Below are 18,445 nucleotides of genomic sequence, written 5' to 3'. Positions count from 1 at the left end.
TTATAATCACATGCCTAGGGCATCGGTCCCTGTGAGTAAAAATTCAACCCAGTGTTTTGATACAGCCAACTCTGCGATGGAACATTTATACATTTCATTCATTGTGGTACAAGATGACTATAGTATCATACGAGGGGACTATGACACAAGGAAATTGATTAAATTTCCAGACTTTACATTTCAAATACGTCACATGCAAGTGGGTAAGATGGTCAAATGTCCACTACATACATGGTGCAGAGTTTCAGCGAAATCAAGTATTGGATCGCAGTTAACCTGGACCAAGGAGGAAAAACTATTGAGATAACATCCTTGTATTCCTACGTCAAAAAAGTCCGGTTCAAGGAAGTGAAAGGAAATATTAAAACCATGTTACATTACTCTTTGTGTTTCTTTTGTTTTTGATTTTTATTCCTGACATGCCCGGTGAAGAGTTTGCAGATGGAGAGAAATACAAGGCATCTCTTTTTTGTAACTCTGTGTCATTAGCGTGTGAGCTTAAGACTCAGGTAGCTTATAAATGATGTCCAATCCAACAGTTTAACTTATAGTGTATTAACTTACAATGTATCAAATGAACAGTAACAGATTTTCTTTAAAATGTTCTGGACAATCAGGATATTTAAACAACTCCTCAGAAATGAAATTCTGGCAGTTACAATTACGGTTCAATTAGGGATAACTCGATTGCTACAAATGTTGTGTGAATGATCTGGGTATTTTGTTCATAATTTCCTCAGGGCAGTGTTAGAAGCTGGTAGTGTGCCTAGCCATCCTTTAAACTGAGGATGGATTTCATGGAGGATGAGGCTGAGGTCTCTTCTGGAGGAGACATCTCAGACATGGATGAGGACGATGAAATGAATGTGAAGAAGTCCAAGAAAGAGAAAAAGAAGAAGAAGCACAGGATAAGTGATGATGATGATGATGATGACGAGGAAGAGGAGGATGGTAGGTGGAATCTTTGATGTCTTAGGTTGAAGGGTAAAAATGTTTGCTCATTTTTAAGAGCTCAAAATAATAATGATGACCTCAGATTGAGCCGTGGTCATCAATTAATGATGTATCACGCAGATATAATTTCCGAAACGTAAATGACTGTTGTTTGACAATCATGTAAATGGAATCTAACTCATTTAGAACCTTTAACTCATATTGGTTGACCTAGATTTTTATCTAGGTCATAACTCTGAAGAGCTCAAAGTTTTGAACATTTTGACCCTTCGGATTGGGAATAGGGGTGAGGGCATCTACCCAGGGGAAAGTAAAGCTATTAATGGTGTCACAGCATCTTGGCTCAGAGAGGCCTTGTCTTAATGGTGTTACATCATGTAATACTTTGTGATATATTTTTGTATTGAAGAGGCTATTATGAAAATTTTTGGAAAAAAAAATTATACAAAAAGTATAAAAAGAGAAGACAAAGTGTACCAGCACATTAGTTGAATTAAAGAATTTTCAGTCAGACTGGTACTAAATATGACTATGCTAGGCAGAGTAAAGCTGTTTAGCTGTTTAGTGTTGGGTTTGCCCCCATTTTGTCGGTCGTGTTCTGTTTATTTCCGACCAGATGAAGAGTTGCTGCGAGAGGAGATGAAGGACTTGATCAATGACGATGTGGAGGAGGAAGAAGAAGAAGAGGAGGAGGATAACAAACGAAAACACGAGTCAGATGAGGAAGACGATGTCATGGACGATGAGGACTATGACCTGATTGAGGAGAATCTCGGTATCAAAGTACAGAGGAAGGTGAGAGAAGATTTGCAGTCAGATAGCTTTTGTAAGGCCATAGAAATTGATTTTGTTGTGAACCGTACACACTTGAAGTGCAGGCTATTGTCATACACGAGCGTCTGCACCAAGGTCCAATAACAGGCAAAGCAATGTTAAAGTAAATGTTAGGCATGGTATCTTCACAAGCTCTTCACAAGGTTTTGCATACAAGCAAAGCATAATGGCACAAAGGGGGAAGGGGGAACCATTGTTGATGCACTTCGTAAATATTAGTCACAGTACATGACAAAATTCATATGCTCTTTGTGCATGTTATTTGTCATATAAGTTGCCAAACGTTATGTGTAGGGCTGTTTGGCATGTTTGGTGGCCTTGCTACCAAAACTAAGTGGGTTAGTACAGGTGCTAATGGTAAAACTGATTAAAGGTACTTGCTTTATAAAGATTGAACATGTAACAACTTTATGGGAAGTGGGTCCAGATCTGTGTAATTGAGCAGGTTTCTTGTAAAGTTAACAGCAAGATGTAGGTTCTAACTCTTGTTTTGTTTCACAAAGTTTGACACACAGTTATACACTAAAGATAAATCATTTGTGGTTGTCTGGTTTTGGTGAGGAAAGAAGCACAAATTGTAAGCTTTATAACATCTGGAAAAGTTTCACTCAGATACAGTTGATGGAATCGTGATTAATGTGTGGACAACGATATAAACCTCACAGTCAGCACAAAACACCTCTGCAGGAATTTCAGCCAATTGGAAGTTCTCTCTTTTTGCTGCTGTGCTGTTTAAAGTAGCATCTCTTGTACTTTTTCGCTGTCTTCTGGAGGCAATGGGTAGGAAAGAGTAAGGTTTCATTTACAGTGTATTCTCAAGTTGACCAGTTGTTTGTAAATTATGTCAAGGAATCTGGAATATGGAGCACATTCTTTGTTTAGCATGCCTCACAATTGTCTTTTATTGTGGAAAAATTATAAAGGACAATAATTATGATAGTAAGAAATTGACCATGAGAATGGTGTATCACTGTGTATGTTTCCCAGCACACACTAATCATTTTTGTAAATTACCAAATTTATTTTCCAGGAGAAGAAAAGAAAGAGAATTAAGAAGATCATAGCATCTGACGATGAAGACAGTGATAAGGAAGGAGGTCAACACTCGCCCACTGATGACCGTGATGTGATTGCTAACGAGCTGTTTGATGACGAGGAGGAGGCTCAGGAGAGGCCACAACCGAAAGAGGACGATGAGACACATGACCTTGACCTTGAAGCTTCAGAGGAAGAGTCTGGTAAGATGGGTTGAGCTGTCTGCCCTTTAAGTATTGATTCTACAAGAGATAAATTTGTGCGCATTCATGCCAAATTTTCATTTTTTTAAAATGATTATTAGTGGAATGCTTTGATTCAGGTGCTAATTCTTAATATTTTCACGTGTGTATATGGGGTCAGATGAATTTATATCTTCAGATAGGCAGTTATAATGCATTTGATAAGGCCAGTATAGTTTTTTAAATCTAATGTGTAAGATTGTGCCCAAGGCACGGCTATGAAAGGCACTGTATTGCATTGAAATAAGGGTTAACCAGTGGATGATCGTGACTTTTCCCCCAGGCTCTGCCATGTTCCTTCTCACCATACCACTGGCCTCCAACATATTATCAGTAAAATATTCGTGAAATATTCAGCGATCACCGGTCAAATAAATAAGTTAGGGCACCAAAAAGTCATTTTTTTTTATAAAGAATTTATTTGTTGTGTGTAACGTACACTGTGAATCCACTTTGTCAGTTACATGCATCAGTGTACTGGTTTTTACACATTAAACTTTCAGTCCTGGGTCAAGTCACACCTAAGACTATTAAAAGAGGAAGTTGTGACTTCCTCGCTTGGCGTTCAGCATAATCAGTATAATGGCTAGGGAGGTGCAGCTTACTTGTCTTCGGTAAGTCGTCTCAGTGAAGCAGCACTAGGTAAAAGAGCAGTGGAAATCCGTCCTGAAACAAGGAGGTACATTACATACACCTTAAGGATTCCTTCATCGTCATTTGACTGAAAAATTGTTGAGCACAACGTTAAACCCCAAGTACTCACTTACTCACATGTTAAAATTGGAAGGGTATGAATCTAGAAACATTGCAATATTTTGTTTCTTCTCAGATGTAGATGATTTTATTGTGGATGAGGAAGGTCAACCAATCAGCAAGAAGGCAAAGAAAAAGAAACACATCATACACAGTGATTCGTAAGTCGTTAATTCATTAAGATAAATATTCAGCGTTGATCTCTGATTAAATTATGTGAATTCCTTCTAATGTGTTGTCTTTTATTTCATCTTTGATTATTTGTAGTCCTTGTCAGCTGTTCACATTTTGACGTGAGTTAAGATGACTGGATATTTGCTGATTATTGATAACTTTGCTTAATTCTGTTTTGCTTTTCACCTTTGTAGTGCACTGCAGGAAGCTCAGGATATTTTTGGAGTTGACTTTGACTTTGATGAATTTGCCACATATGGAGAGGAAGAAGGGGAGGAAGAGGAAGAGGACTATGAGGATGAGGTAAGTATGGGACGTCAGTGGGGACATGGGATTGAGGTAAAGGGAGGTGTTACCTGACTAAATATCTGTATTATGAATATTAGCTATGTATATTCTGATCATGTTTCACTTAACCCATTGTCAGTAAAGGACATGGTCTACTCGTCTCTATATTTTGCTTTTTAAATTTTTGAAAGATAATTACTTGTATAAGAATAAGACTTATGTTCATTATTTAATTGTTTGGAATAGATTTATGTTTTCCATGTGCTTCGTTTCCCACACTGAATGATTGCAACCAGTATTTAAAATCACATTTGTACATCTTCTCTGACCTGGTAACTGAATAATGTGTGATTGGGAGAATTTGTGATTGAGGAAATGTGTACGTGGGTGTTAATACCAGGAAATCTGCCAATGAAGATGGAGTGTTGTAAATAACGCAAAATTTTAAAGGTAAATAAATGTCATAAAATGTTACTTTTGGTGCTAAAACTTACATAATTCCAGTAGGACATAACTTAACCTTCCAAACAAACTTCAAAACTTCTGTTTGAGACAAGCAAAACTCTTAGTCAAGCAAAATGTACATCTTAGTCATAGGTGATTCGTTTAACGTAGTGTTTTGAAAAGAGAATGGTCAGTTAATGGATTGTCACCTCTTATTTCTTCAGTACATAGATGAAGAGGCTGAAGGGGAAGGAGCCGTTTCAAGACGAAAGTCGAAGAAATCTCACAAGAAACAGACCAAGAAAAGTATATTTGATGTAAGTAGTCTGTTATCTGGTCTGGAATTTGCTGGAGACCATATGGGATTCTGATCTGGGCTGTGGCTGGATGCTTTATAAGATTCTTGTCTTTTCAACTGCTAGGACAGACAAAATGCATGTTCAGTCCTGACTTTAGACATTTCTCTATGTTCCCTTGATCTCGTTGTTTGTGAGTCTTTAGCGATAATGATCAGCGCGCAGCACACTTGTGGTCAATTCACTGTCTTACATTTTGTTGAAGAATCGTCTTCCACCAATATGAAGTGTAAATCTGTATGGGGAAAGTTTGTCAGTAACTTTTCAAAGGTCTTCTCATCTTTAGATTCCTTTTCCTAAAGAAAATTCTTGAAGAGCTTTAAACAAATCAAATGATTGTAGACTAAAGAATGAATACGATGTGCTGAGTTATTTCATAAAACTAAGCCATATGACTTCAAAATGGAACAGCAGTGGGGAAAAATGAAGGAATTTAAAAGTCAAGATACCATTGAAAAAAAATGTTTTCCTTCATGTTGAGGCTGGTGATTTTGGCCAAGTAGTTATTGTATAAGCGCAGAAAGTTGACTCAGGAGCCTCTAACCAGTGTGGTTGCTAGCAGTTCGAGTCCAGCTAATGCTGAAATGAAATAAATAAGTAAAACCCTGATCGGGTTTGCATATTATTGTCACACTTGAACGTGTACATTTTACTGGTATGTAGGTGTTTGAGCCTAGCGAGCTGGAGAGAGGTCACCTGACTGATGTGGATAATGAGATTCGTATAGCAGACATGCCAGAGAGGTTCCAGGTAAGTCATTCAACTAAACGAACACACAGCTCCACCAATATGATGTACATATTGAGCTCATTTTGCAGGTGGATATTTGTGCATCACGTGTGGAAATATTTGACAGTTGACAGGCTGCTGGTTTATTTTAAGCATTCTTGTTGCCTTCACTTCATAAAACTGATTGCCAGGCCTTTCCTCAGTTCAATAAACCCCAATCGAATAGACAACATAAATAAATTGCTCATGCTATGTCAGCTTTTAAGGGCATTAAGAATATATCCAAAACTTGTTGCTTCTGAAATGTGCTACATTTTTCAGTTAATTTTTAATCTCAGTTGACATGTTTAATATCCACAAGCTATCAAAAAAATTTGGATTAGTCGCATTCTTTAACTAACATTTACAGGAGATATCTACCGTCTGACTTGCTGTATTTTTAAAGCAGCAGCCTTGGTTTTGTTTGTGGTTATATGTACATGGTATATTTTACCTAAAGTTCAGCATTTTTAAAATGACTAATTTTCCTTGATTCTGAATGATTCTTCTACATAATAGTGTGAGTTCTTTGTGATGTTTGATTAATCTCAGAAAGTGTATCTTTACATTCCTAACTTTAGGTGAGACATAGTAATAAAACAATCCAGAAGAATTCTCACCTTGGTACATGTCACTGAATTGCTTCTGATCACATGACTGCTTGGATAGGCTGGTTAAACAGAACACTTTAGACGTGTACGGTTTGTGTGTTTAGCTGCGGTCCACTCCAGTTCAACCTACAGAAGAAGGAGAGTTAGAGAAGGAAGCTGAGTGGATTTACAAACAAGCTTTCATGACCATGCCTACTTCCAGACAGGTAAGTGTAGGGAGATGAACTCTTGGGGACCTCAGTGAGAGTAGAGATCTCAGTGAGATTAGGGATGAGGTGTTGATGAAACTGATTCGCCTGATAAAGTGCCTGTGCTTCATTGGGGATTTCATGTCCTGAAACTTTTCTGGAAGTATCTGAGCTACAGTGCTTTGATTTCTTCACAAAAATACCTGACTATCATCAAATATTATAACTAATATTGAGAATGTGATGAAAAGCAAATAAAATATTTGTATAATTGAAAAACTGTAGCTTTATAAGCCCAGTTTGTGGCAAAAGGCACAATCTGAAACCATGTACGTGAAATTCAGGTAAAAAAATGGATGTTTCATGGGGGAATTGGCAGTACATGCACGTGCGTTTGAAATACTTTGGTGTGATCCATTTGTCCATGGCTGTTCTGTTGCAGAACACGTTTGACCAGATTGATGCTCATGGGGCACAGTACAACTATTACAAGAGGAAGGGACCCAATACTGTCAACAAGATCAAAGATGCCATCAACTTCATGAGGAACCAGCAGTTTGAGGTGCAGACCGTCACAAGTTTGTTTACTCAACAAATCCCCAAAATCACAAAGTTTCTGTACTCCAAAAATAAATTATATTTCTCTCAGTATTAAATATAATGTCAACTCAAAAATTAGGGTAAGTATTCATTATCAGTTGTGGCTTCAATTTCCACGAGATTTTCACATTTTAGGGCAATTATCCAGGAGCTATGGCAGTGTGAACACAGTAGTTGATTACCACAGTTTACAACACTCAGTATTAGCGAATTTTTAAAAACCCAGTGTTATGACCAGTTCATCTCTGTCGACTTGGAGGTATATTTTGGTAGCATATGAGACCAATATTTACCTCGGGTATTTGGAGACACCACTACAGAAGTATGGATTTACTTTCAATTCTCCAATCTTTTATTCAATGCTGTTATTGTATTTATAACACCAAATACATTCCCCGTCTGTATTATTCCAGAATAACTCTTGGAGGAAAACTCAGTCTTATGACTTATTTCAGTGAATCAGCAAGGACAGCGTAATAGACGATGAGAAGATTTGTTTTCAGTTTGAACACTAAACTGTGCAAGCCAGTTGTTCACATATATACAGTCATATCATCAAATATTCCATCAGAATCAGCAATTCCGTTTGTGAGAGAGAGAGAGAGAGTTTCAGGGGGAATAACTCTGGCCGGCCCGTTGACATGACTGTAGACGGTGAACAGTCTTTAGCAATGTAAAAATATTACAGCAGGTATATGTGCTAGAATTTCTACCTAAATGTAATCTTCCGGTACAGTTTAATACAAGAGAAGTAACTCTTTAACTCATATAATCACATTCCCTTCAGTACAACACTAAATCCTTCCTGCATAATATACTGGAGATTGCTGATCTCCTGCCAGATAGGGCAAATCTCTCGCAGGACCTAATACACTAGCTCTGCCCGCTGTTCAGATCGGCTCATCTTGGAAGATCCACAATCACATACCTTTCTCAAAATAACCCCATGAAGCTCTTCTTATATATGTTAACAAGAAAATGTTAGACATGCATAAGACATGTAGGAAGACTCGCGGTTTATTGTCCAAAAAGAGTCTCTAGGTGTAATGTTTGATAATGGTGATAGCTTGTCTCAGACTCGAACAGCCGATACGAAAGTTACTTTCAATGTCCACTCAGTAATAGCAGTGTTATAGAATGACATTTATTTACTAATATTTTGCGCCATTTTTGTATTGTCGCTGTTGTAAGGATCTGCTCTTGTACAGATTATGTATTTCATGTAAAATACTCAGTACATTCCAGTAATCACAACTACACTTCCATTGTAATATCAGACAACCAGATTACTTTCGGGTAACACCAGTCAGTCTGACATGAATATGAAATCCACGAGCTTTCATTACAGGGTCCAGTGTGTTCACTGTTAACATCATGAAGAGGGTGAACTTTGATCAGCGACCACTCTATTTCACATTGCCTTAGCTCCCAGGTTATAGCCCTAATATGTGAAAATCAGGTGGAAATTGAAGCCACAATTGATAATGAATACTTACCCTAGTTAATGAGTTAACACGTTATTTAATACTGAGAGAAAACAATAAAATTGCTGTGTGCTTTTTTTTTTTTTTTTTTTAGCATAGAAGCTTTGTGTTGTTCGGATTTTTGCCTTATATCTGAGTCAGAAATACAATCAGTTATGCTTTTTTGTCTTTGTGTTAATAATATAGTTGAGAATGGATTTCTAAGTCGTATTCATGGAGTTTGTGAAAATTTGAACTATTCAGATTTCGGAGTACAGTTCAGGTAATGTGGAGTCCGGTTATTCAGTGTGAATTTAGTTCAATGTGATAAGAGTGAGAGATGGACTTGAGTCTATCTGATATCCCACAAAGCTTGCTAAAGCATGTTTTGGACTTACATGTGTTCTATGCCCTGATTGGATAGTCCTCCTCTGTGAGTGTGTCACCTTGGGGCATTGGTTGTGGTGTTTCAGGTGCCATTTATAGCGTTCTACAGGAAGGAGTATGTAGAGCCTGAGCTGACAATCAATGACCTATGGAAGGTCTGGTACTGGGATGAGAAGGTCAGTATCACACTCAGAGAAATGCATTGAAAACAAAAATAGAAGTGCAGAACAGCAAAACCTATTTTACCAGAAACATTGGGGGAACTCGTAAAACTCCTTCCCGTCTGTATCAAGATGCTCCAGATGTGAATTCGTTTGTTATTTCCTTTACTACGTCACAATCATTGGTATATGTATGCTCATAAAACGTGTATGAATTACACCTGGACTGCAACGTCTCAGAAGAAAATGATGTGATCTACTGTCATTTGGACCTTCTGTGTAGCTCGTTCTCGAATCTCCCATTCTGTGAAGAAATTTAAAAAAAAAAACAATTAAACTTTCTAGCCTTGTTGATTTCTTTCTCGTTGTGACATAGTACGATTATGCCTAAAATCACCCATAGTTCCATCAGATTTTTCACCTACTGCCTTCTTGCTGTACTTGGTGAGAAATCCTGTGATGTTTGGTGAGCCCTAGTAATTTGTAAATAATGGTCACTGTCTCATGTTTTCGCTGGATGTAACTTGTAAATGATTGGTTTGCTGTCTGGTGTTTCTTAGTGGACACAGCTGGAGACCAGGAAGAAGAATATGGTGCGTCTGTTTGAAAAAATGCAGAACTACCAGTTTGACCAGAACTCTGATCCAGAGAAAGTCCTGGAGACAAACTTCAGAGCTTTGACGGAAGATGATATCGACAGGTATGATAGCATAACGCAGTGGCATCAAACCGAAAACAGATGAACCAATTTGGACATGGGGCATTCAGTATTCAAATCAAGTGGGTTTGACCTTAGTGCCGAAATCAGGAACCTGTTGATTTGACCAATAGTTCAGAAGATTGGAAATGGAAACATTAAAAGTGACCAAAAATAAGACATCAACCAAGACACCTGTCTTGTATACATCTACATGTTCATAGCCATATTTCAAATTGCCACAATATGGCTGAAATATTGCTGACATGGCGTTAAGCCACAATCATTCATTATTTCTAAAGCTGGTTTTTTGCCTTTATTGCTCGTCATATGGACACCCTGTTTTGTACGACATAAAATGTTTTTTTTTTTTTGTACATACTCAAAATCCTGGAGGTGCCTTTTCCTTTAATGTCCCCTAAAGTCCTTATCAATGATTGACACTTCAGAGTGAAGGGTATCCAGACCCAGGAGGAACTGAGGGATGTCTATCAGCACTTCCTGCTCTACTATGGAGCAGACATAGCCAACATGCACAATGCCGAGAAACTCAAACAAAGGCAGACGGTCGAGGAAAGGGGAGAGAACTCTGAACAAGCACCTGAGCAGGAAATCATCAAACAGCCCGCCAGGAAAAGTGGATATACCATCTGTGCCGAGGCCAAGCTAGGTACCTGTGTGCTTCTATTTATGGATCAACAGGATTTCTGCACACTTCTGTTTTCTTTTTTTTTAGCAACATAAAATCACAATTTTGAATGCAACATTTGGATTAGTATTGTTTTAATGTTGACATAAATGCCTTTCTTTTTTGCAGCTTTGTAATTTATAGTTATGTGCATGCAATTACAGTTAATATGGGTGTGACCAGTGTAATTGTGCTACATGAAGATCCTCACGCATTGTATGTGGGAAATAACTTGTGGATAGTCATGGGAAGGTCTGACAGCAACCTGCGGATGGTTGTGGGTTTCCCCCCAGACTCTGCCCATTTTCCTCCCACCATAATGTGACCAACGTCATATAAGTAAAATACTCTTGAGTACAGCATAAAGTACCATTCGAATAAATAGTAAAGTAAATAAATACATTATGATTTTAGGAGTGAAGCCATAAAGGCAAGACATTTTGATATTTCCTAATTTTTATGCACATTTAAAACAATTTATACGACTGTTTATTGGCAGATTTTGAAATGTGGCGCTGTGTACGCTGTAGCCACTGTGTATTGTAAGAATGCATGCACTGTGCATTCTGAGAATATGAAGGCTTATGATGCCAGTGGGAGTGTCTAGTTAAACCTTTAGTTCTTGCTGTCTTGTCGGCCATAGGCATAGTTACATGTATGCCAAAAAGTGAATCAAAAGCTCGTTTCACAAAGCAGGAAATTCAATTGTTTATAAATGAATCTTGGACTGATTGTATAGCTCGTTGATTTGATTATAAACAAATCTTGGGCTGATTGCGTAGCTCATTGATTTGATTATAAATGAATCTTGGGCTGATTGCATAACTGAGTGATTTGATTATAAACGAATCTTGGGCTGATTTGCATAGCTCAGCGATTTGGGACTTCACATACATTACCATGACAACCATTTGACATACTTGTCTTTCGGTCGCTGTGAGTTCAAGTCCAGCACATGCTGGCTTCCTCTCCGGCCGTAAGTGGGAAGGTCTGCCAGCAACCTGCGGATGGTCGTGGGTTTCCCCCGGGCTGTGCCCGGTTTCCACCCACCATAATGCTGGCCGCCGTCGTATAAGTGAAATATTCTTGAGTACGGTGTAAAACACCAATCAAATAAATAAATCAAATAAATAAATACTTGTCTTTCAAGTTAGTACATTTTTGCTGGCATAAAATACGTTGGTTAAGCAAGCATATGAATCAATGAGTAAATAAGTAAGTTCATGGATATGTTTTCCAACCTTCAGGTGATATAGCAGAAAAGTTTGGTCTGAAGCCGGAGCAGTTTGGGGAGAACCTGAGAGACAACTACACTCGTCACGACATAGAACAGTGTCCCATAGAGCCCCTAGAGCTGGCCAAGGACTATGTCTGCAGGTAAAGCCATGTTGGGGAAGGATGTTTTTACTCGCCCTTTCAAATCCGAACGGGACATGTTGATATGCACTTGTCCATGAACATGATATCATGAACACACCAGAACAAAATGGAAATCATTCTTGACAAGAATAACACCAAGTAAGGAGTTCCTACCTTCTATGACCACTGATTTGGGTGTGTGCTATCTACCTGTGTATGCCATCTCTACCTGTGTATGCCATCTCTACCTATATATGCCATCTCTACCTGTATATGCCATCTCTACCTGTGTATGCCATCTCTACCTTGTAGCCTATGGGATGAGACTCTTTATTTTGATTATGCTGTTCTATACTTAGACATATTGTTTAAATACAAATAGGTTTGAAAACAAATGTGGTTAAATGTACTATAAAATCTGGCTCTAGGCCTGACTAGCCTGCCTTAGGGTTGGTAATTTTGCTGATCAGTGGAAAGATTTATTGATTTTTTTTCACTAATTTGTCTTGTGTTTCAGTCAATTCCCGACAGCAGACGACGTATTGAAAGGAGCACGTCACATGGTGGCTATGCAGATTGCCCATGAGCCCCTCGTCAGACAGTGTCTCAGGGAGACTTACTATGAGCGGGCCAAGCTCAAGGTCACACCCACTAAGAAGGGCATTAAGGTGAGTGGTTACAGAAAACTAATGTAGAACTAGTGACGAATGAGTGAACCACAGCAGAGGTACCAAAGCATCTAGTGTGTTCATCTGAAGCATGGGTTGGGTTTAAATACAATTGGGTCTTTCTTGTCTATACCTTTCTGCTATTTAGTGTTTTCAAATATTAGTTTATTTTGTTATTCATTTCATTGGGGTTTAATTCTGAAGTAAGCTTTTTTACTTACACGACGCCGTGTTAGTTTATGCGTGGAGGGAACTATATGACCATCCCATAGCCTTGCTAGTGAAAGGTGGATGTGAGTCTGCAACTTCATTGTTTGAGAAATCAGCATGGACAAAAAGAATGCTTTTAAATCGTCCAGTGGGTCTGCAATGACCTCTGTCCTCCAACTGTTATCACCAGCCTGGATAGCACAGTTGGTAGAGCGTCCGCTTCGGGACCGGTAGATCCAGGATCAATCCTTGATCGAGTCACACCTAAGACTTTAAAAGAGGAAGTTGTAACTTCCTCTTTTCTTCAGCATGAAGGGGATAATGCAACGACTGGTTGACCCGTATCAGTATAATGGCTCGGGCGGGGCAACTTACTTGCCTTCGGTAAGTCGTCTCAGTGAAGCAGCACTAAATAAAAGAGCGGTGGAAATCCGTCCTGCAACAAGGAGGCACATTACACGTACATGCACCCTAATGATTCCTTCATCGTCATATGACTGAAAAATTGTTGAGTACGACGTTAAACCCCAAGCACTCACTCACTCCAACTGCTATCAACTGTGACTCAACATTGAATATCGAGGTTCACTTGCAAGAACCCGTTAATGTTAAGAGCTTGTAACTACCATGGCAGCCAACATTACTTTGCCGTGATAGTTACGTGCTCTTTAAGAAGGTTTCATGCAAGTGGGCCCTGGCCTGAAAATCTTCTAAGCTGTCTTTGACTTAGACAACTTTTAGTCTGGAAAAAAGATTTCCTCGGTTAAGTCTTTTTTGTGATTATGGGACCAGGTTAACAAATATGTATGGCATGACCTGTAAGACTACAACAATTGTTAATCAGTGCAAAGAACAACAGAAAAAAAGTTGGGCTTTTTAGTTACTGGTACAGTACAAAGTCGCCTTTGTCCTGAGTTTTATATATCTATTATCATTCAACTTATCTCTGTCTATAAAATGTACCTTGCTCTTGCCGTTTGTACGAGAATGGTTAAGTAGACTAAGCTAAAGCTAAAAGATGTGTATAACATGTGTGATTGATGTTTTGTTTTTTGTTGTTGACAGGAAATTGATGAGAACCATGGGTGTTACGGGATGAAGTACTTGAAAAACAAACCAGTAAAAGATCTAAAGGATGATGATTTCCTCAAACTCTCCATGGTTGGTCCTCTCTTTTATTTTTGCACACATTTTGTACATTAATCCCCATTGTACTTTGTAAAGCGTTATTTTAGAGACTAAATTGCTCCTTGGAAAAGGTCAGTCAGTGAATCAATCAGTTAGCGTCTGAACTGTTCGTACCATGGAATTTCAGAGTGTTTCCGGCCGTACGTGAGAAGGTCTGACAGCAACCTGCGGATGGTTGTGGGTTTCCCCCGGGCTCTACCCGGTTTCCACCCACCATAATGCTGGCTGCCGTTGTATAAGTGAAATATTCTTGAGTACGGCGTAAAACACCAGTCAAATGAAATTTCAGAGTGTTTAGCATGGGAGCACTTTTATGAAGTCTAAGGACTGATGCAACAGTGTTAAGAGCTTTGAGTTTACTATAGATACATGTATTTTGGCAACAGGTACATGTTCACTGAGCCTGCCTAATAAATACAATTGTAACTTTGTTAATAATGCGAATAGCGGGAAGATGTCCTGCACCGGAATTTAAAAATGATTATTAGGCTTGTACATGTGCTCTCTACCACTCCCTTGTCGTTGTTTTGCCTTGGCTTGTTGTCTGCGTTCGCTACTCTGAACCGATTGTTATGCTGTGTTTTATTAGGCAGAAGATGACCACCTGCTAACACTGACACTGATGATAGACGGAGAGGACATGGGAACTCAGTCTTACTTTGAGGAGATCAAACAGCTGTATTATAGAGTAAGGAGTCCAAACCTCTTTCTAAGATGAAGGACTTCCTTGCCTTGCTTCACAGTGGTTACATGGGCTACGTTCTTCCCTGTTCTAACCACTGTGCTTAATAGGAATGCAGGCTGGGATCAAACCTGTCTTCACTTACTTGATGATGGACAAATTTGGCCAGTGATGGCAGCTCTTATGACAAGGTTGTCAACATTTGAACAGATCGGGTACAAAAGTTGGTGGGATGTAACTTTTTAGAATGTGAAGAAAAGTTTTTAAGACTGTTTATATGTAGGCAGAATCAGAAGTCAATTGAAAGTACATGTATTAGTATCAATATGGTAAGCTTGATTTCACCTGTACCAACCACACAACACTTTGCCATGAAGCACTGTTGGTTGAGCATGAAAATGGACTCCATTGATCAATTTTTGCAATCAGTCTAATGTCTGAAAGTCAGAACAAATTCTCTTTTGCTTTTGAGCGGTAAATAAATTCTTACGGCAATTTTAGAATGTTCAAGGGATTTTTCTATGTTTGTGGTTTTCCACCCACCACAACACTGGCCTTTGTCGTATAAGTGAAATATTCTTGAGTACAGTGTAAAACAACAGTAAAATAAATAAATAAATACAAGAAAAATGTAAGTTTGATCACCAAAAGTAATATTTTATGACATTTATGTAGTTCTGAAAATGCACAGATTGGGACAGTTTTAGATCATTTACCTTATCTCACAGTGCTGATAACTGACTGTTCCTTTCTTCGTGTAGGATGAATTCAGTCACCTAGTAGAGCAGTGGAATGAGCAGAGAACTCAGGCTCTGGAGCGAGCCCTCAAGCAGATTCTGTACCCACAGATGCAGAAGGAGATCCGTGCCCGGCTCTTACAGGAGGCGAAGGAGGGCGTTGTTAAGGTCAGGACATACCCATTTTCAATGCAGTTGATGCACATATTTAATTTGATTTCGGAAACAAAACTACATTGGTTGGAATGGCCAATTTGAGGGCTTCACAGAAATTGTAATTTTGTCACTGTATACACAATGATGTCTTCAGAACAAAATTAGATCAGCATTTTGCAAACCTGAGAAAAGATCGTAGAATTACACTAGTATGATATCTCCAGAATAGTTTATCCAAAGCTCACCAAACGTACACCAGATATGTACTTTGTCATGAGGAAGAACTCCTGAGGCAGCATTGTAAATATGTTTGGAAATGGCCTACTTCAAAGAAGTGCAATGTGACTGATATGATAAAAGCAATGTTAAACTCCAAGCAAACATACAGATAACTGCATGTGCAGATGATTTAGCCATTAACCTGTATCACCCTGACCAACGTATGTTTTCGAACACTCATACATATATAAATACTAACGTCTGTCTGTGGATGTGCTTGTCAGGCATGTTGTCGTAAGCTGTACAACTGGCTAAAGGTGGCTCCGTACCAGGTTGACCAACAGCTGGACGATGATGATGACGAAGATAGTAGTCGTGGACTGAGGGTCATGGGACTGGCATTTGTACAACAGAGGTACACCACTGGACTGGAACTTCAGTACCTTCACCCTGATTGTTTAATATAGTTCTGTATCTTTTAGGGACACGTCTTAGTAAGTAGTTACTACAATGTTACATCATGCACAGTTGCTATTGTGACATCTGCCTTCAGTATATGTTGGCATGGAAATCACACCAGGCGCATGCTACTACAGCTTTGTAAAACGGGCCCTAAGACATTGTTCCACTGGCGCACGCTACTGCAGCTTTGTAAAACGGGCCCTGGGACATTACGCCAAGGGCACGGTACTACAGCTTTGTAAAATGGGCTCTAGAACATTACACCAGGGTATGCTTCAGCAGCTTTGCAAAACGGGCCCTAGGACATTACTCAACAGGTGCATTCTACTACAGCTTTGTAAAACAAGCCCTAGGGCATTACACCAGGGACTATTACACCAGGCGCACACTACTACGGCTTTGTAAAACGGGCCCTAAGACATTACACCAGGGGCTACTACAACTTTGTAAAACAAGTCCTGGGGGATAACATGAGGGCATGCTACTACAGTTTGCAAAAAGAGCCCAATTACATTAAATTTGATTTCTCCAAAATGATTACCCACATTTACATAAAATTGTCATATTCAAAGTATGACTGTTGATTTATTAATGTTTTGGCTTCTTGGTGATGAAAATAAAAACAGATATCCATTGTGATCTAAAATTGCATTAATACTGTATTTTACATTTACATATGGGACAGAAGGAAACCTTGCATTGATTACTGGTCTGTTAATGCATAGCTAAGTTTACTGGCAATGGAAATTAATTTAGGTTTTTACCTTATGTATAAGAATTACACAAATAGATCAAGCCATAGATGATTTAGATTGTTGTATGCTGTGCTTTTCTTCACAGGGACACAGCTGCGTTCTGCGCTATGATAGACGGTGATGGAGAGGTGACAGATTACCTGCGCCTGGAGTACATGCTAACGCGCCGTAATGCCTGGGGTCGGGAACTGGACATCAAGGGCAAGGTACATGTACATGTAATACAGTCATGGAGTAACTATCAGTTGTATAATGTATAAAAGGTCCACGGCCAGGTGTTTAAGGTACTTGTTTCACAATCACCTGGCAATGGTCTCACGAGAAGTGGTCTCATTCATGTTGTAGAAGAGGGAAGTAACCTTCTTGATTCTCCTTATTTCATTGTTGTTGGGTCATTTTAGCAATAAGCAGTGGATGGTGCTATCTTGTGTTGTCTTACATGAAGCTGTGTCCGCACTATTCTCCTTCCACCAATATGGAAGGTACATGAAGCTGTCTGAACACTATTCTCCTTCCACCAATATGGAAGGTACATGAAGCTGTCTGAACACTCTTCTCCTTCCAACATTATGGAAGGTACATGAAGCTGTCTGAACACTTTTCTCCTTCCACCAATATGGAAGGTACATGAAGCAGTCTGAACACTCTTCTCCTTCCACCAATATGGAAGGTACATGAAGCTGTCTGAACACTCTTCTCCTTCCACCAATATGGATGGTACATGAAGCTGTCTGAACACTCTTCTCCTTCCACCAATACGGATGGTACATGAAGCTGTCTGAACATTATTCTCCTTCCACCAATATGGATGATACATGAAGCTGTCTGAACACTCTTCTCCTTCCACCAATATGGAAGGTACATGAAGCTGTCTGAACACTATTCTCCTTCCACCAATATGGAAGGTACATGAAGCAGTCTGAACACTATTCTCCTTCCACCAATATGGAAGGTACATGAAGCAGTCTGAACACTATTCTCCTTCCACCAATATGGATGATACATGAAGCTGTCTGAACACTCTTCTCCTTCCACCAATATGGAAGGTACATGAAGCTGTCTGAACACTATTCTCCTTCCACCAATATGGATGGTACATGAAGCTGTCTGAACACTCTTCTCCTTCCAACATTATGGAAGGTACATGAAGCTGTCTGAACATTATTCTCCTTCCACCAATATGAAAGGTTCATGAAGCTGTCTGAACACTCTTCTCCTTCCACCAATATGGATGGTACATGAAGCTGTCTGAACACTTTTCTCCTTCCACCAATATGGAAGGTACATGAAGCAGTCTGAACACTATTCTCCTTCCACCAATATGGAAGGTACATGAAGCTGTCTGAACACTCTCCTCCTTCCACCA

General features: G+C 39.1%; 1 protein-coding gene across 1 annotated transcript in view; it reads left to right on the top strand.

Moving 5' to 3' along the window:
* LOC135476121 (transcription elongation factor SPT6-like) overlaps positions 1-18,445 on the top strand; it is a 42,616-nt gene that overhangs the window by 1,708 nt on the left and 22,463 nt on the right. The window contains exons 2-20 of the mRNA XM_064756027.1: positions 741-951; positions 1,571-1,749; positions 2,819-3,026; positions 3,895-3,979; positions 4,187-4,295; positions 4,949-5,041; positions 5,744-5,830; positions 6,564-6,665; positions 7,090-7,209; positions 9,184-9,273; positions 9,819-9,958; positions 10,405-10,625; positions 11,891-12,020; positions 12,520-12,670; positions 13,946-14,041; positions 14,658-14,756; positions 15,512-15,655; positions 16,147-16,277; positions 17,165-17,285. Of these exons, the coding sequence (XP_064612097.1) occupies positions 789-951; positions 1,571-1,749; positions 2,819-3,026; positions 3,895-3,979; positions 4,187-4,295; positions 4,949-5,041; positions 5,744-5,830; positions 6,564-6,665; positions 7,090-7,209; positions 9,184-9,273; positions 9,819-9,958; positions 10,405-10,625; positions 11,891-12,020; positions 12,520-12,670; positions 13,946-14,041; positions 14,658-14,756; positions 15,512-15,655; positions 16,147-16,277; positions 17,165-17,285 (2,469 nt within the window). The 5' untranslated portion in view covers positions 741-788. The remainder of the gene's footprint in view (positions 1-740; positions 952-1,570; positions 1,750-2,818; positions 3,027-3,894; positions 3,980-4,186; positions 4,296-4,948; positions 5,042-5,743; positions 5,831-6,563; positions 6,666-7,089; positions 7,210-9,183; positions 9,274-9,818; positions 9,959-10,404; positions 10,626-11,890; positions 12,021-12,519; positions 12,671-13,945; positions 14,042-14,657; positions 14,757-15,511; positions 15,656-16,146; positions 16,278-17,164; positions 17,286-18,445) is intronic.

This window comes from Liolophura sinensis, chromosome 10 (assembly GCF_032854445.1).
Source record: "Liolophura sinensis isolate JHLJ2023 chromosome 10, CUHK_Ljap_v2, whole genome shotgun sequence".
Lineage (NCBI taxonomy): Eukaryota > Metazoa > Mollusca > Polyplacophora > Chitonida > Chitonidae > Liolophura > Liolophura sinensis.
Note: the sequence above shows the minus strand (reverse complement) of the source record. Positions and strands in the feature narration are given on the sequence as shown.